Raw genomic sequence first — 25,475 nt, forward strand, 5'->3', positions numbered from 1 at the left:
CCTTTCGAATATCGGTTATAAGAAAACTAAAGCATTGCTCAAGTGTGTTACTATTAATGAGAAAAGTTCTAGACAATGCATTTAAGATAGACGTTGGTAATGTACCTACCGGTGAATTCACAAACCTACTTTGACCTTGAAGATGTGTTGACCTGTAGGCTAGATGTAATAATATCATAGTTTCTTGACAGTTTAAGTTGATTAAAATCAACATTATCACAGTCTCGGCCTCTCATCTGGTTATGAGTGTTTGCCTCTTCCTTGTAACAACTGCTGATAAATTCACTGGACAGTAAGATGGTTCAAGCAGTTCATCTGTCTGAATACCAACCAGGGATGGGTATGACTTCTTGCTTTTTAGATTTTGTCCAGATCACCTTCCTAAATTTACCCCCTGCCACATTCCATGTGTGCTAATTCAAGGTGATGGTAAGAACACGTTGATTAAGCATGAAAGGAGGGGTAGAACAGCATTATCTCTGACTTAGACTGCTTTAAGCTATTGTGGAACAGCATCCTAAATGCACATTGAGACCATTGAAGTGATGAATTTGCTTAACTTCCCTCTGATGTTCTGATAGACAGCCATATATGTTATCTGTCTACGAAGTACCATGACTACTTTTGTGTCTGTGTTTTCTTGATATGCTTTTAGCCTTCGTTAAAGTAATCTGCTACCAGAAATAATGGTCCTGAGCCATCCATGTTAAAGCCACCCATATTTTTCTCCTTTTTATATTCTGCTGGGCATACATGGTTATGAAGTGACTTGGATCAGCTTACTGATCTGACCTGGACTTTCTTATTGCTAGAGTCAATGCGAAAGGAGCAGTGAAGGGAACAAAAGATGAGAACATCTCTTTTCTTAATGTCTTAGATCCACTCAAACACTTTATAAAATTGCACTCTACTTGTCCTGGGAGGACAAAGTAACACTGTTATTCTGACTGGCTTGTGGTAGGAGCCACAAAAAGTGAAGTTAATTAGGTTCAAGCCATCATACAGAAATTTTGTGTCTTGAAATGAAAAGACTTCACTGGAGATGGGGGAAGAATTTTTTTTACTGAGTGAATGCCTAAAAAGATGACACCTTGGAGTTGTCTATTCTATTCATAAGCTAATACTAATGGCCAATTTCAAGAGTAACATTGGACACTTCAGGATTATATATACACTGAGAATCCTCAGCTGGAAGGTTGAAATTGGTATGGAGAATGTGAATATAGAACTGTTACTCACTGTTTTATTCAGTATAAGAGCTAGTAGTCCAACTAAACTGTAAATTAGTAACTTTAAAACAAAAAATTATTTTTCATACAGTGCATAATTTAAACTGAATTACACCACAGAATTTTAGATTGATTCAGGCAGCTAGATTAATTGCTAAAATAAAAATCCATTAGAAGTGAGTAAAAACCAGTATAACCCTCAGGAAGCCCCTAAGCTGCTGCAAGCCTGGAGGGCATACTGAGAGAAGTATCTCTGTGTGCTTGCCTTTTTTTTGTGCTCTTTCCTTCCACACCTGCTACTGACTGCTGTTATAAACTGAATATTGAACTTAGCTGGACTTTGTGTTTGACTCAAAACAGCTACTCATATGTTGTTAGGCATGAACTATAAGTTAGTTTCCTATAAAGCAGGTATCCATTCCCAGTAGCTTTCTGAGAAAAGTTATCTGAGGCAATACACTCTTGGTGTTCATCTCAAGGGGAGTATCTGCTTGTTAGTTTCTCCTCTGCTCTCAGAGTAAGACATGTATAAAATAATCTGGAATTACTAGTTCAATATTTAAATAGTATTGTAAATATGTAAAACAGGAATGTTTTTATGAAAACATATTCAAACTTTTTTTGTCAGAGTACTAAAAACATCAGCTTTCATTGTTCAAAAAAAATTAAAAATATTCTCAAAAGTTGAGTAGAAGTTTTGTGAGTGTCACACAGGCAACAGTAACTGCATCTTAAATTTATTTTACAGAATAAAGATCCCAAAATGTCCCGAGTTGCACTGGAATCTTTGTATAGATTATTGTGGGTTTATGTTATTAGAATAAAATGTGAAAGCAACACTGTAACTCAAAGGTAAGTTCATTGTGCAATGCGTTTTAAATTATTATTATTATTCTCCCCCCTCCCCCCCCCCCATGATATCAACACAGATATTGGAGCCAGCGCAAGGACGAGTTAGCAGGGTATACAGAGGAACAGAGACTTAATCTTAATAGAGAGTGGGAAAAAAAAAGAACTTGATTAGTTTGGCCAGTAGAATGAAGAAAGTCTATGATTGCTTTTAAGTATATGCAGTGACAGAAGTGGATGGAGAGGTAGGAAGCAGGAAACTTATTTAAGCTAAAAGGCACTAATAGTACCATAATAAATAGAGTGTAAAGCGGCCATCACTGAATGTAGGCCATGAATGAAAAAAACGAAAAGATTTTTCTAAATATTAGCATAGTGAGAATATGGAATAGTCATTCGGATTTTCCTCCTCCTCCTGACTAACTAGTTTAAAAGATCTTGATCAGTTTATAAATTAACATATGATACTGTTGCCTGTGACAGCAGATGGCTGTACTTTACATAGGAGGTCCTGGCTGTCGTATGTTTCTGTATTATGTGTAGTACAACCAGCCACATTTGAATTGTAACATCTATGCTACTATGCTACTATAAAAAGTTATTTCTTAAAAAAAAAAATCTGGATTTGTTTATAATATTTGTTTCTAAATTCCTGTAGCCGTCTCATGAGCATTGTATCAGCACTTTTTCCAAAAGGATCGCGTAGTGTGGTCCCTCGAGACACACCTCTGAATATATTTGTGAAGATTATTCAGTTCATTGCTCAGGTAAGACCCTTCTAGACTGTTTCTAGGTAGAGATATGAGAACAACGTGAGCATTATTTGGAAGAAATGTAAATTTAAGGTTGATTTTTGAAATATTTGTACTGAACTAATGGCATTATATCTTGAATAAAAATTTCCCAAATATGTATAATGAATGAAATTCTACTTCTACTAGTGACAAGAAAGGGAGTGTAGAATTATTTTCCGGTAACTTCAGTAGCTATTGTGTGTGAACATTGTGATGGTTAATATTAGTATTGTATTTACATTGCACAATTGTATGCATATATATTATATATGTAAAAATTTAGTAATATAATTAGTATATTCCATTATAATACATTTATAAGGCACTGAGCATCTGAACAGTTATATCCTCTTATATTTAGACTCAAGGTTCTGAATAGAGGAAAAATACACAATGTGTGCATTATTGTATATTAGTATTGCATTATGCTTTGCGTTATTTTAGATGCTTCTGTTGTCCTATTATCAAAATGCAACATATAACTTCATCAGATATAGCACTAGCTTGTCAGTAACCTTATAAATTAGAGACATATTTTTCTGTCTTACAGATAGCTTGTCTGTGCTTCAGTTTCTAAAATGATTTGCTTCTGGTCACACAGGGATAAAGTGGGAGACAAAATCCTTCACTGTCTGTTTTTTGTCTTCTAGGTTTCCTCTCTTTATAGCTGATTTTTAGTTATTTAAAACTTTGAGCTTTTACAATTCAGCTCATTTGCAGACCTGAGCAGAATTGCTTAGGAATTGTTTTCAAGAGAAATGCTTCAAACATTTCAGGGGACGAGCTAAAAAAAAATTTGACTTTTTTTTTTTTTAAGTTCTTAGAACATCTGTTAACTTTGTGCTTTGACACAGGGAATTAAAATTTGGGAAATATATTGCTATGGTTATTCATTCCTGTGGAAAAAATAGCCACTTTGACAGCCCTTAAGTTCCTGAAAAATATCATTGATAGCTCTCAGTAAAGACTTGGGTTTTGCAATTTACATTTTGAGTTTCCATCTGCAATGTGTTCTGGCTACTTGTTCCAGAGCTGAACAAAACTCTTTCCTGAAATTGCTGTTCCTGATTGCTGTCAGCCGTGTTAATGTGAATCACAACACCTGAGAACAAAAAAGACTCTGTTCTGTTTCCTTGCGGTATCTTTTGCAACATATTCTTTCTGTTGCAAACAAACTGACTTAAATGTAAAAAGGAAAAACCTGTATTGGAGTTTGAGAGAGAGATTTGGATAAAGATTTGGAAAAGAAAATAGGGACAAGAAGCTGATGGATGGGAGTGCCTAGACAGACAAGCTGTTGTTAAGTGCTGGAATCAATGGGTGTATATCTGGATTGGAAGGAGAGGCTAACATGGGAATGGGCCGAGTAGAAAATGAGTTTGTAATGAATTGTTAGGAAAGGCCAGGCGCAGAGCTGAGAAAATCAGAACCAGAAAGTGAAATAGTTCACATTTAATGAGTAGCTATTCACTATTTTAGCTTCACTGTTTAATATGGTGCCTATGCTTTGTTTATTCTATTCTTTTTGATTCATGTTCTGAATACATAGTTTCCTAGTGAATTTTCCTCTTGCCTCTATCATCCTAGTTTCTGAGTACTTCTTAAGTATTCAGTATGTTTTTACATCCTGTTCTCTCACCAGAGAATGAATCCTAAAGTTTCTATTCTTTGGTGCATGCTTCTTCCAGAGTATATAAAATTGTATAATACATAAGAATGGTTTCTAGTTTAGCAGCTCCACAAATGAGATCCCAGGGACTGAAACCAGGCATTCTCAGAATGAAGCAGATGTAATTAATAACTTATTATGAAAGTTTTATTTAACTCAACTGTCATCATGTATAAGGACTCCCTGAAGGAAGCAGAAGTAAAATTTGTTTTTCAAGGGAGTGTCCAATTGTCTCGTACATCAGACTGGTTTGTTTTATTTTTCTTTCTGGCTCATTTACTGCATGCTTTTGACTGCAAGAATTGAGCCACAGTTGTAAAGAAACACCATCTGCTATGCAAATTTGATCTAATTTCTTTGAGTTACTGTAGCATCTCTTGCAGTAATTGAGACTGAAGTCCTGTGGGTTATGTACATATCGTACGTGACCATATAAAAAAACCTGTATCATACTGCAAAAGGGGGGTAATCCGAGGTTGCAAAGACAACCTTGATTCATGCATTTCCTAATTTGTATGTGTGTTTTACTGTTTTAGTAATGTTATCTTAATGTATTTTGGTTTTTGTTTTACTACAGAGAATGTTAAATTTTATTACATTAAATAGACAAGAATGTTAATTCATGGGATTAATTAGCAAAGAAAATATATTTTTTTAAAACTGCGAGTAATAAGATAGTAAGACATGACATCCAGCACCTATGCAAAGCCAAGAGATTTCACTATTAACAGAAAATGGAGTTCATATCAATCTGTTTTCCTTTATAGGAACGTTTGGATTTTGCAATGAAAGAAATAATATTTGATCTTCTTAGTGTTGGAAAATCACCCAAAACCTTCACTATTAATCCAGAGGTAAAATAGGTTCATTACTTATATGCGGAGAAAAGGTGTCATGGGGGGAAATTTGGGGGAAAGTGCTTAACTGTTTTGGAGCTGGGATGAAAGCAGGTTCATGTGTATCAAAGGAGGTTCTCCTGATTAAACAAAAGAAGTAACTGTATTTGTGCACAATTGCTGCTTCATTTCTGCTAAGGAAGCTAGCAACAATGCTGCAGTTTGGACTCATTTCAACAACAAATTCAGTGGGTATGTATGAATGTTTGTTATAATAAAACTGTAAAGCCTTTTTCAGGGAAGTCCTATCTAGCTCTTACAGTTAAAGATCTGGTCTAATAGATGAGAAACTTGAAGCAATATCGGCTTCAGTATGTCAAGATTCATATCAAGTCCTTTAGTGCTCTGTCCTGTAAAAACATTAAGTACATTAGTCCATGCCAATTCAGTTAACTAGAATCAGAGTTGTGGGGAGGCACCGAAGGCTTGAACTTTATTACTTTCATTACCCTAAAATGTAATATTTAAATAATGCCTATCTTCATCTATGTGACTTTAATGTTGTAATTCCTTTTGTTTCCTACTTCCTTTTTCTTCCTATTGTTGCTATTGCAGAGGATGAATATAGGCCTCAGAGTCTTCCTTGTGATAGCAGATAGTTTGCAACAGAAAGACGGTGAACCACCAATGCCAACCACAGGAGTTGTTCTTCCCTCAGGAAATACTCTGCGTGTGAAGAAAATTTTTCTTAATAAAACCCTGACAGATGAGGAAGCAAAAGTTATAGGTATGTTGTATTCTTTTGTAAGCTGAGACACACACACACACGCACGCACGCACACGTCAACTTACAAAAGAATACAAATATATAAATAAAAATATATGTCTTCAGCTATTCTCAAGCAGTACACTTGTGTAGACTTTATTTCTATATTTATTTTAATTGTTACTAGGAATCTAATGGTAATATATTTTAACAAAATTGCTCTGCTTCTGTAGAAAAGGGCTGCTTCAGAATATTGAACTTCTGTTGTCCAAGACCAGATCCATGGCTTTTTAAAAACTGTTTTGCATTGCTGAATTAGCACAAGAATGCCTGAAAACTACTAGTGTGGCAACTTTTGTTCTCTTGATGTCACCCTAGGATGTCCCAAACCCCAACTGAAGTGGGGTGAGAAAACTTTAATCCCCATGCTGTATTGACCTTCTGCTGATGAAGTAGTCTCTAAAGGACTGTCTCAACATGTGTAATTTCAACTAGAACTAAAATGTTCAGAATTGAGAAAACAGAAAAGGAACTAAGAGCTACTTCCTTGTTTACATTCTTCCTGGCAGAAACGTCTACTTTCACCTCCTCCTATTAACACCTAACAACACCTACTACATGTTCAGCATGCATTTTTTTTCAACACTTAGTGTATTTAATATCATCTTATTGTACAAAAGATATTTGTCTTAAGCTGAATAAATGGCAAATAAGTTAGTGGGTGAAAATAAAATGAGAACATGGAATAGTGAAAGAAATCATCTGAATTCTTTGTCTTTTCAGGAATGTCAATATACTATCCTCAAGTCAGAAAAGCACTAGATAGCATTCTTAGGCATTTGGACAAAGAAGTTGGAAGACCAATGTGCATGACTAGTGTGCAGATGTCCAATAAAGAACCTGAAGACATGATTACGTATGTATTAAATTAAAATATTTTCATTGTCAGGGTCATGTTATATTATTTTTATGCTGTAATATGTTTCAGATACAATCATTAGTACATTAAAACGTTAACTTTTTATTTTAATATTAAATTAAGGCTAATTTCACTAATGTGTAGATTGCGGGTGATAACTTGTGTTAGCCTCTGTAGTTTTGACATAAATTTGAAAATATCTGTGGCGTACTGAAGTAGCTTTCCCTCTTGTTTTGTTGGATATAAACTGTTTTCACAGGGGTGAAAGAAAACCTAAGATAGATTTGTTCAGAACTTGTATTGCTGCTATCCCAAGACTGATTCCAGATGGCATGAGCAGGACTGACCTCATTGAATTGCTTGCAAGGTAAGGAAAATGAAATTCTGCTCTTACTGAATGTTCTTTTCTTAAAGCTGTTTGTGTAATCAAGAGTTTTTCAGTGCACTGTCTATGTAGTATGAGTCCACTGCATACAAGCATCCATTCCCCCTCTTCCTGCTTACCTTCTGCACTTGGTCAAGAGTTACTTATTGGCCAGAGTAGCAGGAGGTAAATATGTCTTAAAAGAGAAGATTTTGAACTTAATGTAGATTTTTAGAGAGAAATTTTTGAAAACTAGGAATTTATTTCTGTTGCTTTGTTTTTTGCACTTGTGATCTTTTTGTTACTATCATCTGCCCCCCCCCCCCCCCCAAACATTCTTGTTTGACATTATCAAAATGTGAGACAAGCACTTACGGGAAACTTTTTCTTGCTCTCTACTTATTCTAATACTTTTTTCCATTTTTTGATCCAACACTACACATATTCTTCTGTCTGTTATCTCAGTTTAAATTGATTGTGCCTTATCAGTGCTGATAAGTAATGGGTGGGAGATGGCTGATGGGTAATCTGAGCATTCAGTGAGAATAGGCAGTTGAGATAAATGCAAGCAATCTTTACTTATTAACTAAAGCAATAAACCTTCCTCATTGATTTGTTCCCACCCCCGAACCCTGTTTACTCAAAAGAAGGAAGAAGATAAAAGCAAATTTAGATTAAATACACTGAAACATGTAGAATTGGGCAAATGAACTCACTCTATTAGGAGAGCTTGGGAAGAAGGGAGAGGTTTGGAGAACAAGAGCATGGTTTTAAAATAAGAATGATCTTGGTGCAGGAATCCTGGTCAGTTTGTAGTTCTGAAATACAAGTGTATTTGCATGTAGTATGTTGAGTTATTTAAAAAAAAAAAACAACTGCTAGTGGTGTGAAAGAAGTTTTTTTTTAACACTGTTTCTTCAGAGTTTGGAATGTGTGAATGGAATAAATTGAATAAAAATGGAATAAAATACATGAATTATTAAATAATAATACAGTATTTGATAAATTTCTTCTAACAAGCTGAGACATTTTTAAGTATATGTGCTAAGGTTTGTTTGGGGGGGAGGGTTCTCATATCCAAAGTAAACCTGCTTTGTCTGTAGAAATAATGTGTTCTGTTGGATTTTAACTTGAAGAAAATAACCTGCATGTCACTGGGTGCCCATTGAGCTCCAGAGTAGTTGCTCAGATGCGTGTGAATATGGGCCCATATGAAAGGCTTGAACATCTTTCTTGAAAATGATTTGTTTATACTTAGTTTTGAGAAGTCTTGTGCATTATTTTGCTATGACTGTAAAGCCTTCTGTTAGTAGCCTGTCAGATGCATTCAGTGCAGAAAATGCATCTTTCTGGAAGTTTTCTGTGTTAATTAAAAAAAAAAAAAAAACAGAAAAAAGAAAGCAAAGAAGAAGAGTTAACACCAAATTTTAATTTGTGAAGGCTGGTTTAGAATGTGCAAATCTGGGGTGATGATATTGCTGTTTTTTTCTAAACAGGCTGACAATTCATATGGATGAAGAACTGCGCGCCTTGGCTTTTAATACACTCCAAGCATTAATGCTTGATTTTCCAGACTGGCGGGAAGATGTTCTTTCAGGATTTGTTTATTTTATTGTGCGTGAAGTAACTGATGTCCATCCAACGCTTCTTGACAATGCGGTAAAAATGCTAGTGCAGCTCATAAATCAGTGGAAACAAGCAGCCCAAATGCACAATAAAACCCAAGATTCTCAGGTATTTCCTAATAATATTCTTTGATATTAAAATACATTTTTGATCTACATACATTTTTGTTAGCATGCTTTATTGTTTTAGTTAAGTAACAAATATTTAATTTACTTTTTTGCAGTGCTGGAAGATTTTTAGACCTATTATTTTAAAGAAAAGTTTCTGCCAGAAATGTATTTTAATATTATTAAGTATTTTCTAAAAACTAATTTATGACACATTTTTGTTTACATCAAAAGTCATCATGTGTAGCTGGAAATATATTTAATAGGAGTGCTTAAATAGTGGAACTAAAGAAAAGAACTATCTTTTACTAACAAATAGAAAAGATTTAAATCATTTAGTTATATATACTCTTAAATGTGAGTGTTAATGACTTATTTTTAATTTTACCCTTGCTGCATCATTCTCATGAGAAAGTGAAATAAAAAATACTTGTTTATGATTTTTATTCGGACTGAATTTAGAGAGATGATAAAAATACAAAGGAGCTGATACTATAAAATTCTCATAATGTGAAAGTTTGACTAGCAACCAAGCAAGATCCAAGTATCTTACAATTAATTCTACCATTACTAATAGTAGAACTGTATCTTGGTATGTTTACTTTGTTCTTAATTTTTGTTTACCTTGTATTATCTTTTCCTTAGCGTGGTGTATCCAGTGGAGCTGCACATACCCTTCCTCTGGAGAGGACCCTTTATTCCAGTGTGTTTCATGTAGTAGAAGGCTTTGCTTTGGTTATTCTTTGCAGCACAAGGCCTGCAACCAGAAGATTAGCTGTCGGTGTTCTTAGAGAAATAAGAGCCTTGTTCACACTTTTAGAAATTTCCAAGGTAAGAGTCAATGACCCATTCATGTAACTGCTCACGGAAAGGGTACTGCTTTTCTTGGCTTTGAGCTTGTTATGTTTTGTATTTTGTCTTTTGTAGACTGATGATGATTTGGCTATAGATGTGATGGACAGAGTAAGTGCTTCTATCCTGGAGAGTTTCATACATCTCACTGGGGCTGATCAGGTAGGAGATTTTTTTTTTTTTTTTTTTTTATTCTTTATGTTAAATTGAATGTAAGATGAGGTAAAATCTTTGTCCCATGTGAACTGTATATATTTTAAATTATAGTGTCATTACATTGCTTTTACATTAGGCTTGAGGAAAGAATGAGCATTTAATATTTTTCCCCTTATTATATTTTTTTGTCTTTTACCAAAGGAGATGGATTGCGTAGACTGTTCATTGTAACTCTGTGTTGTTGGGATAATAAATGTATAAGAAATAGCAGGGATAAAACTTCTTTCTAATTTTATAGCCAACTTGGATTATGTAAATAGTTTTATGACACATTAGTTGTTTTGGTTGTAGAAAACTTTTCAGAAATCCAGATGGTCCTTTTTCAATTCTATATGCCTATTAAAGCGGATGGTTTTCTGCATTGTGTGTGCAAAATTGTAATGCTAATACTAGTGCTGTATTATATATATATATTTATATATATAATGCTGTAATAATATAATATAATACTTTTATAAATAATGTAACACTATTAGTAATACTGCTATTAATCATAGGAAGTTGATTTGCATAATTTAACATTGGGTGTCTCTGTTATACTGCTGGGATTGAACGAAGCCTATAGATCAAGGAGAAATATACCTGTAAAAAAATATACTTCAGCTCTGATTCTGTGTGGTTATAGTTTCATAAAAGTATTAGTGTTGTTTTTAAATTAAATCAGATTTCCTCTATAGGTCTTTACAACTGTGCAAAATCAGCATTCTGTTTACTGGTCACTAAAAAATATGGTCTTTCCTATTTAGCAGTTAGTATAACATCTTTTTCTCTTGGTTGGTTGGATAAATGCAGTTTTGATCTGTTTCGTGTCTATCCAGATTTCCGGTACCAGGATCATTTTATAGTGCCCTCTTTGCATCCACCCACTGAATTCCAATGTGTCAAACATTTTCATATTTTTTTCACACACAGGGCTCTTTCTTTGCAGTAGTCTATCATGTTTAATTTCCTGTAGATTTCTGAGTTTTTTCCACCTTGGTTGATAATACCAACTTCATCAGCAATTTGTTGCCTTTAAGATTGAAAAAAAACAAAAACAACGCTCCCAGCCCCCCAAACCTTCCTCTCCAAAACTCTCTGCTTTTGCCTATGCTTAATCAACTGTATTGGAGTTCCCCACAAACACCTGCAAAACCACTTCTTTTTTCTCCTTCCAATCCCTACCTAATGACAATAAAATCTGAGGAATGTTCTGAGGCTGCCAAGACCATTGTATTTATTGTGATCAATACTGTGTCAGTATTTCCTCTGTGTGTGTGTATATATATATATATATATATATATATATATATATATTTTTTTTTTTTTTTTCCTCTCGTTTTGCTCATTAGATTACAAGTTCTTTGAAGAAGAGACTACTACCTTCTTCTATAGCTATACAGCATCTATCAATCAGGGGGCCTTTTTTCGTGATGAAAGCTATAATAAATTATCAATAAATAGCAGCTAAATTCTTTAATATATGTTTATTATTAACTTGTAAGTATCAAGGAGGGACTCTTCTGATATTACTTTTAGGAAGTGAAATGGAATTCAGGAGTAAGGTTTTAAGAATCTGGAACCTTTTGGGAGAATAAGTCATCAGAAGTGAAAGGGCTTTTTACAATTTACTATTTCCTAATATCCAGTTTCTTTCCAAATAGCATGTCTATATAACTGCCCATGTTAAGAACTTCTATTAAACAACACAAATTAAGTAAAAGTAATGTGTTAATCCAATTGCTAGATGTGCTTTTGATACTGATACTTCGTTAGATATATAGCAGTGGAAAGACATTGTTACTCAATATATATGGGTATTAAATGTTTCCTTGTTCTGTTTACACACACAGACTACTTTACTGTACTGCCCCAGTTCAATAGATTTACAAACTTTGGCTGACTGGAGTTCCTCCCCAATCAGCCATCAGTTTGATGTGGTCAGTCCATCGCATATATGGATATTTGCACATGTGACCCAAGGCCAAGATCCATGGATTATAAGCCTCTCAAGTTTTATGAAACAAGAAAATCTTCCAAAACACTGCCCAACAGCTGTAAGCTATGCTTGGACATTTGCTTATACCAGACTCCAACTGCTGTCCCCACAGGTGGATATAAAGTAAGTTCTTTTCTTAAGTAAATACAATATCGTAAACATTTCTCTAAGATTATTATCATTGTAATGCCATTATGTTACAGTAAGGTGAAATGTGCACTATTATTATTTTCTATGGGTATAGTTCAACTTTATATAATAAAATGTTAAAGCAATTCCACTTGGAAGGAAAATAGTCTGGCTTAATTCATGCCTTTTGGCCATATTGTAGTTCAACAAATTTTTCTATAAAAACATACATTATTGCTGTACAAGTCTATTCTGATAATTTATTCAGACTTCACCATGTTAACAATTGCAGAAGTGAGGGCATATACATAAGTTAAAAGTAAATTCAATAGAAAAAGCTAAATCTGGTAAGCTTTATTTTCTATATTGAGATTTTTTTCTTTGTTCTTTCTTTTTTTTTTCTTTTTTTTTTCTTTTTTTTTCTTTTTTTTTCTTTTTTTTTTTTCTTTTTTTTTTATAGCAGCCCTATCAATGCCAAGAAAGTAAATACTACTACAAGCAGCGACTCCTATATTGGGCTCTGGAGAAACTACCTGATTCTATGCTGCAGTGCAGCTTCTTCTTCAAACTCCTCCACCTCCACAGGCTCTGTGAGATGTTCCCCTCCTGAGACGCTGGCGTCTACTCCTGACAGTGGTTATAGCATTGATTCAAGAGTAGGTTCTTCTATTGCTTACTATAGATAGCTCTAATTACATATTATTGAAAGTAGAAACAATTAATAAATATCCTGATTCTCAGATGCTTCTGTGATTTCTGTGAAAAAATGGTATAGTATACATTTATCTTTCATTGTTTAGGATAGTGATTCAGTTTGCTTTTCCCACTCTGTGTTGTAGAAGTTTTTCTGCTTATGTTCTTTCACGCAAAAAACAATCATGTCATGAAAATGTTAACCCAATCTCAAAGTCTTTTCTGATGATAAGGGGAAGTGTTTTACTTACCATAATCTTTTTTTTTTTTTTTTTTTTTCTGTCAGGAGCCTCCTGTAATTCCAATTTCAGTAACTGAGGCAGTTGCCTGTTCAAGCATAATGTTATATTTTTCCCAACAGCAGGCAGTTTTTTGTCTGCCTTACTTCATATCACCTGCAAACTTTTTTTTTTTTTTTTTTGCTTAGTTCTTCACTTTGGTAGCTTTGCATAGAAGATACAATGGTGCTGAAGGTAACTGATGGACTGTGCAGCAGATTGCTGTCAGAAGCAGCTTATTCCAGTTGTGTTGTTATGAAGTTCCTCTCCCTACATCTGAGAAACTACAGACTGAAATTTTGTTCTCTTTGAGCAATGCAATGGAGTCTGAGAGACAGACAGCAGAAGTCTGTTCCCTCTTTCTAAGGAGAGTGGATACAATAAAACGTATAAAGTGTAAAGCATCCTCCGTTCAACAGGTCCCGTCCCATCTTCTCTCCATTTTAAATTTCACATGTTTATTGTATTGAGACATTCATTGTGGTCTGAAGATAGAAATTTAATACAGGGAATGAAGAAGAAGAAGAAAATACTTATTTACTATTGCAGAAAAAGGTTTTCTCGTCAAAGTTCAAAAATTTCATTTTTATTATGAGCATTTCAAGTTACTGTTCACTGTGAGAAGGCTGTAAAATTAGAGGAAATGCTTTAATGTCACTACCTCAGTGTTATGCAACTACTTCATTCTGATTTATTCTGTTTTTTTGTTAGATCATTGGCATTCCATCCCCTTCATCCTTGTTTAAGCACATAGTCCCAATGATGCGCTCTGAGAGCATGGAAATTACAGAATCCCTTGTGCTGGGACTTGGCAGGACCAACCCAGGAGCATTTAGGTAATTGTTGCATTTCATCTGTTTCTTATGCTAATTGATTATGAAGTTGGGGAAACACAGCTCAGGAAAAGGTTTTTTTGATTTTTTTTTTTTTTAAGCATTAAAAAATAAAGCAGTGAAAACTGTCCACCATTGTCTTTTCTAGCATTTAATTGTGTGACAAAGATTATTAGAGGTCAAAATAATTTAATGTAGAGGTTATGTCTATATAAGCAGAGCAAGGGAGACATGTCATAGTAAGCATGCAAATAGGAAAGAAAAAAATGTTAGTTGAAACACTAAACGGCTGCCTTTTATTGATATTAAAGACTGTCTTTGTATGAAAGAGCAGACTGTGTGGAGTATTAACATTTGAAATGTTAATTATAATCATGTTTCTAAAGGTACTAAGCTCTCCTTATTGCTAACACCAACAAACATACATTACTGAGCGTGTGGTGGATGTGAGATTCATGGTCATTGTACTCTAAAAAGAGATTTTAGATTAAAAAAAAACAAAAAAAACCTAGTTACAGCTGTTTCCTGACCAGTGCTGAAGCTACTGAAGTTCTTGTCTCTGTTTCATTTTTCTGAGTAAGCCTCCTGATGCTTCATAACTAATACATCCTTCTCATACGTTGTACAGGTGACAAGTCCATATGGATTATTTTGGATGCTGGTAACTGTGACCTGTTTTAGAATTAAATCTGTGCCAAATCACCTGTCCTGACTGTCAATTTAATTTCATAGATCCTATTCAGCGTATTTGGGTTTAGCTCGTAATTCAAACTTTTGATTGCCCTATTGTTATGAGACTTTATATAAATACAGAATTGAAAATGATCTCTCTAGTCTTCATGGCATTCCTCCCTCAGCTGAAATGTACTTTTCTTCAGATCTTAATGTACTGTGCTATCAACGCGTAGCACAAATCCCCTGACGTGACAAGGTGGCTCGGTGCTGCTGTGCTGGGAAGCCATGAGTGTCAGAGTGCCTGCTCTGCCACTGGACTGAACTCAACCCTTCCTCTTTATGGAGGAGGAGGAGGGACAGAAACATCCGAGGGGAAGAAAAGTCCCTGGAAGGGCCAGTGCTCCGTATCAGCTGTTCTCTGTCAGTGACCAGCCTCTTACAACAGAGAGCTGTGAAGCTGTACTTTTAGCTGCATGTTATAGCACTTAAGTGCAATCAGTTCTGCTTCTGCAAGGAGAATCTGGGAATCACTAGCACCCTGAGTTTTGAATCAGATGTTTCTTTTCTCCAGTCACCCTTCTCCCACATTACTGCAAGCGAAGAGTCAAAGATGTGTTTGAAACTGTGTGAGGCCTCAGTTACAGTATTTTATTTTACTCCTTTGGTAATCTTGCTATTGTATATCATACCTGACTTTATTCTCGTGCCAGGAGTCTAGCCAAGCTTTTTCCCATGACCCCAAAGATCTGCTGAACGGTTTAAATCTTAATTGTGCTGTACAAAGCTAGAAACAAGAAAGGATTTCACCAGAAATCCTTGTTCTCTGAATTAGAAACAATTCATTCAGCAATTAAAAAAAGATATGATTGTCATTAGTCTTCTAATTCCGTTATTCTGAATTCCATGCTTCATTTCAGACGACCTGCTTTTTTCTTCTCAGTCCAATGTACATACTTGCACCAGAGCCTTGCCAAATGCATTGAAGTTCTCTGCTGTTTGTTTGGGAGTTTGGGGTTTTTTTTCCCCTACCATTCCTCCCCACTTTGTATGTGTTACTTGGGAGTTACTTTCATTATGGATTATTTGCAGTACATTTAAAGTGTTGCTAGAATATTCTTTTTTGTCTTTCGTTTCTGGGTACTGATCACATCAACACTCTCCATTGAAAGCTGACCCTTTAATATGTTTTCTCAAAAAAAAGCTTCTTCCAAATTCTTTTCTATGTTGATTTTGAAAGGAAGTATAAACTAATCAATAACAATGCATAAATCTCTCGTAACTGAAACTTTATAATCACCTTAAGCCATTTTCTGCAAGAGCACCTTTGAAGGGTATAGCAGAGGAGCCAGCCATTGACTGTGGAACCTGTTCAAGTGATTGCTTGTTCCTGCTTTTGATGAGGTTGTTATGAGGTTAACCTCAATGACATGACCTTGTCACGTCAGGGGATTTGTGCTACGCGTTGATAGCACAGCACGTTAAGATCTAAAGAAAAGTACATTTCAGCTGAGGCAGGGATGCCAACCATCAATGAGGTTAACAACTCTATATTAGAACAGTGCAGGAGGTAGAAAAATACCTGGGTCACACTCCAGCAAATCTAAAGTGGAGGAGCTAGTTACTTGGCTAACAAATATTAAAGTAAAAATAGTCTGTTTTTACCTTATCATTTTGTCTGCATAGATTCACACTACTACTGTTCTCTTTCCCCTTCCCCTGCCCCCTTTTTGGAATTATAAAACATTCTCAATTTAGTAGAAGGAACTGAGTAATAATAAAGACTGTGGGAGCTTCGGAACAAATTGGGAATGTATCCACAGCTTCAAAGCATGTTGCTTTTCAGTTTTCATGGAGACTAATCTAACTTCTGTCAGCATATTATTATTGGCCTTAAAAAAACAATCTTTATTAACAACTAAATGCATCATGACAACTCAAAGAATGTAACATGATAAATTGCCAACATCCTTTTTTTCTAATGAGATCTATTTGCACCATAAGGCTTTGCTAAACCCTGAATATGAAAATAAATAAACAGCATTTCTGATACAAATATGCCATAATACTTGGTAAATGGCAATTTAATGGTAATTATTGAGGCATCCAGTTGATTTTCTGTCTTAAAATTAGGAAGATCGCTTACTAGGAAGCATCTGTCTTTTAAATGCTGATCTATCTCACAAAGCTACTGTCAAAGAAGAAAAACCAGAGGGTGTTTAAATTATAACACTAGTTGCTGTGAAACATCTTTCAATTGAGACATTATTTAGTGATTGCTTTTTAATCCTTTTTATTTGTTTATTTTTATTCAGGGAACTAATAGAAGAATTGCATCCTATAATTAAGGAAGCACTTGAAAGAAGGCCAGAGGTAATAAGATGTTTTTGCTATATTCGATTACCCTATTTTAACTCTTCTCACAAATGGTAGTAAAGAAATGTTAATTATATTGTTCTTTAATTTTGCACCTAAAAACTGTCAGTGTAGCAGATAAAAAAAGTAATGTTTCACAATTTTTTAAATTATCGTGAGGTGTTTACATTAGAAGAGTTTTGTTTTGTTTGAGCTCTGCTTAATATTCCTTTCTCAAAGTGGTTTTAAGTGATTAAAAAATTACTATAACCTTCCCACTTCAGTAACATGCCCACAATTACTATTGCATAAGACATAATGAGCTGTGTTACAGAGTCAACAAATTCGTTAATTTATTTTAAATGAAAATGTCTGTGTGAACCCTAAGCTCACCTGGCAATACTAGCACTCTAAAACTTTTATGATGGAGAATGTAGGTTTTATAGTAGGGTTTAGAAACCTCGGCAGATATCCATAGAAACAATATCTGTACAAACACAAATTCAAGGATGATTATTCAGTATTTTTTGAAGTAACTGTCATGTTTTTGTTAGTAATAAATTTGTAATTAAGTATAGTTGATGGGAACATCACATTCATTTCAGAATGTGGCTGGGCTATAGTGTGTTTTGTCAGTCTTGCATGCATGTTTGTGGAAAGATTGGCATGTGTACTTGAGTTTATCAGTTTACAGTGTATGTCATACTTTGCCATAGACAAGCATGATAAAGTAGAAAGTATAGTATTTTAATAATATGTTTAATAGTGAGCCTAATATATCTTGGAGTTACAGCAGTGATTAATTTACCCTGTGGTCTGTTAAAATTGATGCGTAATTTTGGTAACTGCTTTTAAATTTGGACACCCTGATAATTGATGCCAATTGTAGCACAGATATAATAATGCTTCTATATGCTATGCTGTTTTTATACTTAGTTTCTCCTCTGCTTCATTTCATTTTGTTTCTCCTTGTTGACTAGAACATGAAACGGCGCAGGCGTCGAGATATTTTGCGAGTACAGCTAGTACGAATATTTGAACTGCTGGCAGATGCTGGTGTCATTAGTCACAGGTGGGGCAGCACTGAAGAGAATACATTTTTTTATACTTCTGAATTAAGTTACTAGTATTCTTATGACCCAATGAAACAAGCGTGCAAAATTCTTCATCAAGTTTCAGTATACAAGGATAAAGAAATAGACAGTTTTATAAAACACAGAATTTGTTTGCTAGCTTTCTAATCCCTTGCTCCCCCGTCCTCTTTGCCACTGTGGTCTGTGTTTTACTTAAAATGCTAATATTTGCTGGGACACTGCTTTGAACAGGCAGTGTATCATGTTCCTTTTTGTGTGTGCTTGAGCACAGCATCAGTTATTTGAATCACTAGCAAATGCATGTTACAACTGGTCTTACAACAGAGAGCCTATGTTGGAAATAGATAATCTATTCTCAACTCTTCATCACCTGGCATCCTGATGCTGGTTGCTATCTTCTATGCAAAGAAGTCTACTGCTCATTAATATTGGACTTTTTCCCTTTTGAGGAAGGTAGAATATTAACTGGGTTGGTTTTTTTCCTCAATTTATCTAACTTGTGTAGTGACCCTTAAAATTCAGGCATATGTTTTACAAATCTTGCAAATTTTTTTTTATGTGGGTGGAATTGTGTAAGAGCAAACATGCTAGGAGATGGTTAGGCTTGCTCCTCCCATTCTGCTAGACAGTGACACTTAAACATTCATCAACTTCATCAATATAATCAGTGTGAAATTCTCAATCTTTAAGCAAACTACTACAAAATGTTAAGAGTGCTGCATCAGAAACATTGACTGCTTGAATGCATATCAGATCTGTTGTCCTTTCTGCATGCTGATTTTCAGAGTCCAACAGTTAAAATTGGATTCTTGCTTCTTAGCTTTTAAGGTGCTCACTGGTGTTTATTTAGCATATGTAAAATATCTTTAACCACAGTCTGCGCTCTAGAACTTTGAGGACTTTCCTCTTCTTCTCAGCTGATGACGGCTCTCTGAGGCCAGTCTAGCTCCGTGCAATGCTAGCATGCAATTAAGGGCTACCATAAACCCCCTCATCTTCCATTGGTTGTGCCAGGTGTGCTTTCCAGTTGTCTGGAATACAACTGTGGAAGAAGTGTGGAGGGTGCTGAGGAGAAAGCATTCACTCTTCTAACAGTTGTTTTTCAAAGAAGGGCAGGTCTCAATCACATGCAGACTTTAATCTCCATATTTTGTTTAGTACGGACATCTATTCAGATGCTAAAGCAATGAAAATGGGAAATGATCACACATAAGATGAATAAATTGCTGTCCTCTGTTTCTAAGCAATACCATGTCATGACAAACTGAATATCTTGCCTGACTCCTAAGAATCAGTGCATAATGTAGATGTTCATAGTCAAGTAGTATTAATTATTTTTTGTGGTTTACAAATTTTCTTTTTTTGACACTTGACTCCAATATAAGAAACTAATTCTGTGGAAAGATGAGTGATAGTATGAGGCTTGATTATTAGTTTTGCTTTTACTGGAGCTTTCTATTTAACAAGGGAACAGACATTGGATCAAGAAATGACTCCTAATAAATATTTGCAATTATACTTTTTTTTTTTAATTGAAAAATAAACATGGTTTTTAGAAACTATAGTATGTATTGACATACTATTTGAATTTTTATTTTTAAGTGCAAGTGGTGGCCTTGATAATGAAACACATTCCCTCAACAACACTTTACTGGAGTATGTTGATCTAACGAGACAACTCCTAGAAGCAGAGAATGAGAAGGATTCCGATACACTGAAAGATATCCGGTGCCATTTTAGTGCCTTAGTGGCAAATATCATTCAGAATGTTCCAGGTATGTAAAAAAATAAAATAATAATAAAAAAAAAATTCTTCAAGCACTTTTTTTGTGCTTTTGAAGCACAAAAGTTTCTGAAGTTTCTGAAGTTTCAGCATACTTTCATAAAAATAACTTACACCATCAGTTTTGAATACAAGTTTAGCAATGTGAGTTTTAAGAGGGTTTTTGGTGCTATTTGGAATCGTACAAGTATTTTTCTTGTTTCACAGAAGTCTTGTTGATTGGCAGTGCATTTAAATTTGGTAGACTAATAAATACTGTATTGGTGTAACTTGTTCTTGTATAGCAGTGGCATTAAGTGGGACTGTAGTAAGCACATATCCAGCTATTATTTTGTCTTTACATTAGCTTTTTCTTTTATATTCATTTTTTGTCTTTCTGTTTTATGTATTTCATTTACAAAAAATACAAGAAAAGTGGGTCTAACTGTGTGTACTCTTCTTACAGTACACCAGAGAAGAAGTGTCTTTCCGCAGCAGAGTCTACGCCACAGTCTATTTATGTTGTTCAGTCATTGGGCAGGTCCTTTTAGTATCATGTTTACTCCCCTGGACAGATACAGTGATAGGAACATGCAAATAAACAGACACCAATACTGTGCATTGAAGGTATTTTAGCACTTTATGAATTTCGGAAATAGATTCTTATATTGACTTTTCTAAAGAAGACTTAACATACGGATTTTTGGGGGGTGGTTTTCACATCCTTGCTGTCATTCATGACTTAATTCTTTTTCTCTTCTACCTGCATGCCTATTTTTGACAGTTTGGCCTTTTCTGTAATGTAACTTATCGTACTTCTTAAACGAATTTCTTAAAATTACAACCAAGTATTCACTTCCCATGACTTTACTCCTCATTTGCCTACAGAGATTGCCTTTCATGTAAAAGTGCATTAACAACCAAATTGTCACACCAACTCTTACTGTTACCTTTCCATATAGACAGTTCCTTGTGTGGGGGAGTTCAGAACAATAGGATTTGATTATTTCATTTCTTGAATAAGATATTAAACAGAATTTTTTAGCTTTGCTCTTCCTCCCTTGTCTGAATAGAAGTTTTTGATATTTTAATCGGTTTGATAAAATACATTTGCCATACCTGAGTTAGTAAAATGTGGTGTTTTTCAATTGCTTTCTGAAGGCTATGTCTGCTGTACTGTGTTGTGGCCCTGTTGCAGATAATGTAGGGCTCTCATCTGATGGCTATTTATACAAATGGCTGGATAATATTTTGGATTCCCAGGACAAAAAGGTAATACAGACAATGTCAGCATTGGTTTACAACTGTCACTGTCCTCAATATATGCTGCAATGAGATGTGAGGTCAGACTGGCCCAAATGCCATAGACTGAATTAAACTTAAAGCTGTTTTAGCTCAAAGCACGTCTTTGTACTGTCCTTGATACATGCATTAACCATGTGAGGGAGTCAGTTCCTAATCACAGTCTAAGGGCAGACAGAACAAAATTTAAGAGGGAAGGGCAAGGAGTTAGACAAACTATGTGCTATTTATAGGCTAATCAGCTAGGTTAAGCTGCAGTAATAAGGAGGCCTTTTAGAAGTTTAAAGGAGTCGGGATTTTGAATATGAATCTGTGAGACTGTAGGGTCCATTGGGGATTCTATAGAATTATGAAGACCAACCTTTACCATCTAAATCGTAAGGTAAGCTTTACATGTGAAAGATAAGGCCTCCATTGTACAAATACTATGACTGCATAGAAATACTTGATTGCTGCTCCAGAGGGCTACATAGATTCGAGAGAGCACGCAAGTTTCTACATAGCTCTGTTCCTTGTATGCCATTGTAATTCATGTATATATTTAAATACTTTTCTCTATCTAGTGCTTTCAGGTCAGTATTCAGGTTGCAGTAAGATCAGTTAAAATAGTAAATAACAGCAGGGTGGACTTGGAAATGAGAATAAAATTAGTAGTGCTGTGTAGCTATTTGCTTTGATAATCTATGACTGTGTGTACAACTTGAATATTAAACAATTTAATAGAATTATCTGCTTTTCTTTTAAATTGCGGTCTCATTGTTTTCAGTTAAATTTTGTATGTTGCCTGGTTTTGCTTTAAAATATCAGTGTTTTCTTTTTCTATGCCATTTTTGTAAATCATCCTTTACTTTTTACTTTTCATTTCTTGAATACAGGTTCATCAGTTAGGCTGTGAGGCAGTTATGCTGCTTTTGGAACTCAACCCTGACCAGAGTAACCTCATGTACTGGGCTGTAGACCGGTGTTACACAGGTTCCAAGCGGGTAGCAGCTGGCTGTTTTAAAGCCATAGCCAGTGTGTTTCAAAACAGGTACTACGGAGGTTTTCGAAACTTTCATTTTAAGTGTTTGTTTTCAAAGTCGCCCCTGTTTGTGTGTATGTGTTACTACAGAAACTTTTCAGAAGGTTGTTATGTTATCCCATATCGTATCCCCTATGAATTAAACCTCCCTGAATAAACTCATATTTTAAAAAGTCAAATGTAATTTTATTTCACACTTGCAATTTTTCCCTAGGGATTACCAGTGTGATACAGTGACCCTCCTAAATCTGATACTGTTTAAAGCAGCTGATTCTACTAGGGCTATCTATGAAGTTGCTATGCAACTATTACAGGTTCGTAAGCTAACTTTCATTTTAAAATACTTTATATCTTGAAAAAGAATTTTCCCTGTGTATTTAAGAAAGCTATTTCTGGTATTATTTGGCTATCCTGTCAGTAATGAAATGCAATGTATTTTTTTCCTTTATTTTTAATAAATACTTAGGCTAGATCCTCATCTGGCATAACTTGACGTCAGTGGCAGTATGCCTGTTTTCATGAACTGAACATTCAAGACTTGTATTTTCAGAGTATCTGCATTTTCAGGATGTAATACTGAAATGAAGATTTTTCTAATTTGGCACTATAACAGAGCGTCATGTAGCTCTGCCTTTCCAAGAGCACCTCAGGGAGAGGCAAGGTCCTTGTCAGCTAAATTCAAGAGTAAAATTTCCATTGAAGATGTACCTCTATTGATATGTCTGCACTTACATCACCCTCCCTTTCAGTCCCACCTTTCTTCTCAAGTGAACACCGCTGCTTAAGATCGACCAAAAAATAATTTAAACAATGTTAAAATGCTTTTGCCTCTTGCTGTGTCTTTGCCACATCAAAGATTACATTGCTACTATCCATGTCTCATTTATGAGCAAAAATTAATATCGTTTGGAAATACAAGTGTTCAATAGTATTTTAAACTTTGTACATCTGTACAGAAAAATGCACATTTTATACAGTATTATGAAACAGATTTCTGAAAACGATCACTAGAGACTTGCTCATCAAATGGAGCAAGTCTTAGCTAGGCTTCTACAGAATTGCACACTATATTTGAATATGATAGATATATGGATATTTATCTAGATAAGCATTAAATGATAGTAGATACATGGATATAGTATTTAAAAGGCAGTTTTGTATAAAGTTTTCTATTAAAGCTCTAAGGTAATTTGTATAAAAACTTCCATTAAAGCTCTGTACTTAGTTTCAAATTCTGAACATTATTGTTGTAGATCTTGGAACCAAAGATGTTCCGTTATGCTCACAAACTGGAAGTTCAGAGGACGGATGGGGTTTTAGGTCAGCCTTCTCCTTTACCGCATCTATATTCTGTATCGTATTATCAACTGTCAGAAGAATTAGCAAGGACTTATCCAGAACTAACTCTTGCTATCTTCTCAGGTATGGTAAAAAAGTTCATCAGGACAAAAGCATTTAAAAAATCTGTAGTTCTCATTTTTTCAGTAATTTATTTGCATGTAATTCACTAAAATCAGGACCACAATATTACATGTTCATAATAGGTGGAAAAAAATGAATTTATTGTGTGACAGTGTTTGCTCATATTTGAAATACAACATATTCAAGAAGAAACAGAAGTGAAAAAAGTTATTTTTACAAACTTGTTAATAGCCACAAAAAAACATGTATTAGAGAAATAATTTACAATTGCTTTTCAAAATTCTTTTTTCTGTTGTTCTTTCTAGTGTTTTCTTATTTTGCTCTAGACTGCTTAGAAAGTGTTATTCTGTAGCAGTCACAGAATAATAACCTTTCATACCAATTAGAAGAAATACTAGGACTAATGTAAGGAAGAGAATTTTTAAAGTGCTTTTTTTCCTGTGTTTTTTGTGCCAACATTGGTACACGCTTACAGAATTAAAGCTCAGACTCTTTGTTTTCAGTTCACTCTTAAGTGGTATCTAAAGTAGAGGAATTTCACTCTAGATCTTAAAACTTCCTATTCACGAAAGAGCTTCACAAAAAAGCATTTTACAAAGTATTCTTCCCACTTGATGTGTGTTGGTTTGCACTTACTGATTATATAAGACATTTGCTAGCGAAGGAGCATATAGGCAGTGCTGTAATCACGCTCATCAGCCTTGTTTGCCATGGTAATCACTGCATGGTTGTAGCATGCAATGCGTGATAACTTCCTCATGGTCCCTTTCTTGCACTGACAGCACTTCTTGCACCCTTCTCACCACACAAGTGATACTGGCAAATATTACTTGCATTTTATTTTCTATTTTCAATGAAAAGTTCCTAATAGAAGAATACAAGCTTATGTTTCGCAAGAATTTTTTAATATGAGACAAATGTGAAATGGAGGGACTTTCTGATCAAGTAAACTTGACATAAATTTCTGCAATTCACAATTAACAGAATAATTAGGATCTAAAGTGTTCACCTTTGTGTGTTTTGTGTGCACAAGGCTGTATGTGTTTGTGTATATCTGTATTGGTATATATGTGTGTATACTAATTTTGTTTCTTCAATATATTGTTGTCAGCAAAGAGTCTTTAATTATCTCTACTCAAGACCACAGACTGTCATTACGAAATGGCACTAGTCAAAAAAAAATTGTCAGTAACAGCATTAATGTACATTAGTATGATATACTGGGTTTGTGGTTGTTGTTGCTGTTGTTATTATTACCAAAGCAATTCTAATGTTTATTGATTTGCATTTTTAAGTATGTACCTAATTTTTGAATGACAGAAGTAAGCCAGAGAATCCAAACAGCTCACCCGGCTGGGAGACAGGTGATGCTGCATTATCTGCTACCATGGATGAACAATATTGAGTTGGTAGACTTGAAACCTTTGCCAACCATTCGTCGGCAAGATGAAGATGAAGAAGATTCTTTGAAAGATAGGGAAATAATGGTGAACAGTAGACGCTGGCTACGAGGAGAAGGCTGGGGATCACCGCAAGCTACTTCTATGGTTTTGAACAATCTGATGTATATGACTGCAAAGGTAAAACTAATTACTTAATATTCCCTGTTGTTCCAGTGGATTGTTCTGTTTAGGATGGAAGGAAATACTGTTCGGAGATACTGTGTTACCAAATAGCAAACTTTTAATATTAATTATTCAATTTTGTTG

At 34.8% G+C, this 25,475-nt stretch overlaps 1 protein-coding gene across 15 annotated transcripts in view; it reads left to right on the forward strand.

Moving 5' to 3' along the window:
- FRYL (FRY like transcription coactivator) overlaps positions 1–25,475 on the forward strand; it is a 179,859-nt gene that overhangs the window by 100,303 nt on the left and 54,081 nt on the right. For 14 of the 15 annotated variants that reach the window (XM_067298073.1, XM_067298074.1, XM_067298072.1 and 11 more), the window contains 21 exons: positions 1,978–2,081; positions 2,737–2,845; positions 5,309–5,395; positions 5,993–6,164; positions 6,927–7,059; positions 7,322–7,429; positions 8,923–9,160; positions 9,805–9,990; positions 10,087–10,173; positions 12,060–12,328; positions 12,795–12,990; positions 14,017–14,141; positions 17,126–17,183; positions 18,146–18,237; positions 19,862–20,034; positions 20,488–20,648; positions 21,183–21,293; positions 22,199–22,353; positions 22,559–22,658; positions 23,598–23,766; positions 25,087–25,346. In XM_067298073.1, the coding sequence (XP_067154174.1) occupies positions 1,978–2,081; positions 2,737–2,845; positions 5,309–5,395; positions 5,993–6,164; positions 6,927–7,059; positions 7,322–7,429; positions 8,923–9,160; positions 9,805–9,990; positions 10,087–10,173; positions 12,060–12,328; positions 12,795–12,990; positions 14,017–14,141; positions 17,126–17,183; positions 18,146–18,237; positions 19,862–20,034; positions 20,488–20,648; positions 21,183–21,293; positions 22,199–22,353; positions 22,559–22,658; positions 23,598–23,766; positions 25,087–25,346 (3,093 nt within the window). The remainder of the gene's footprint in view (positions 1–1,977; positions 2,082–2,736; positions 2,846–5,308; positions 5,396–5,992; positions 6,165–6,926; positions 7,060–7,321; positions 7,430–8,922; positions 9,161–9,804; positions 9,991–10,086; positions 10,174–12,059; positions 12,329–12,794; positions 12,991–14,016; positions 14,142–17,125; positions 17,184–18,145; positions 18,238–19,861; positions 20,035–20,487; positions 20,649–21,182; positions 21,294–22,198; positions 22,354–22,558; positions 22,659–23,597; positions 23,767–25,086; positions 25,347–25,475) is intronic. The other variant, XM_067298069.1, reaches the window with a different exon arrangement.

Source organism: Apteryx mantelli, chromosome 5 (assembly GCF_036417845.1).
Source record: "Apteryx mantelli isolate bAptMan1 chromosome 5, bAptMan1.hap1, whole genome shotgun sequence".
In the NCBI taxonomy this organism is placed as follows: domain Eukaryota; kingdom Metazoa; phylum Chordata; class Aves; order Apterygiformes; family Apterygidae; genus Apteryx; species Apteryx mantelli.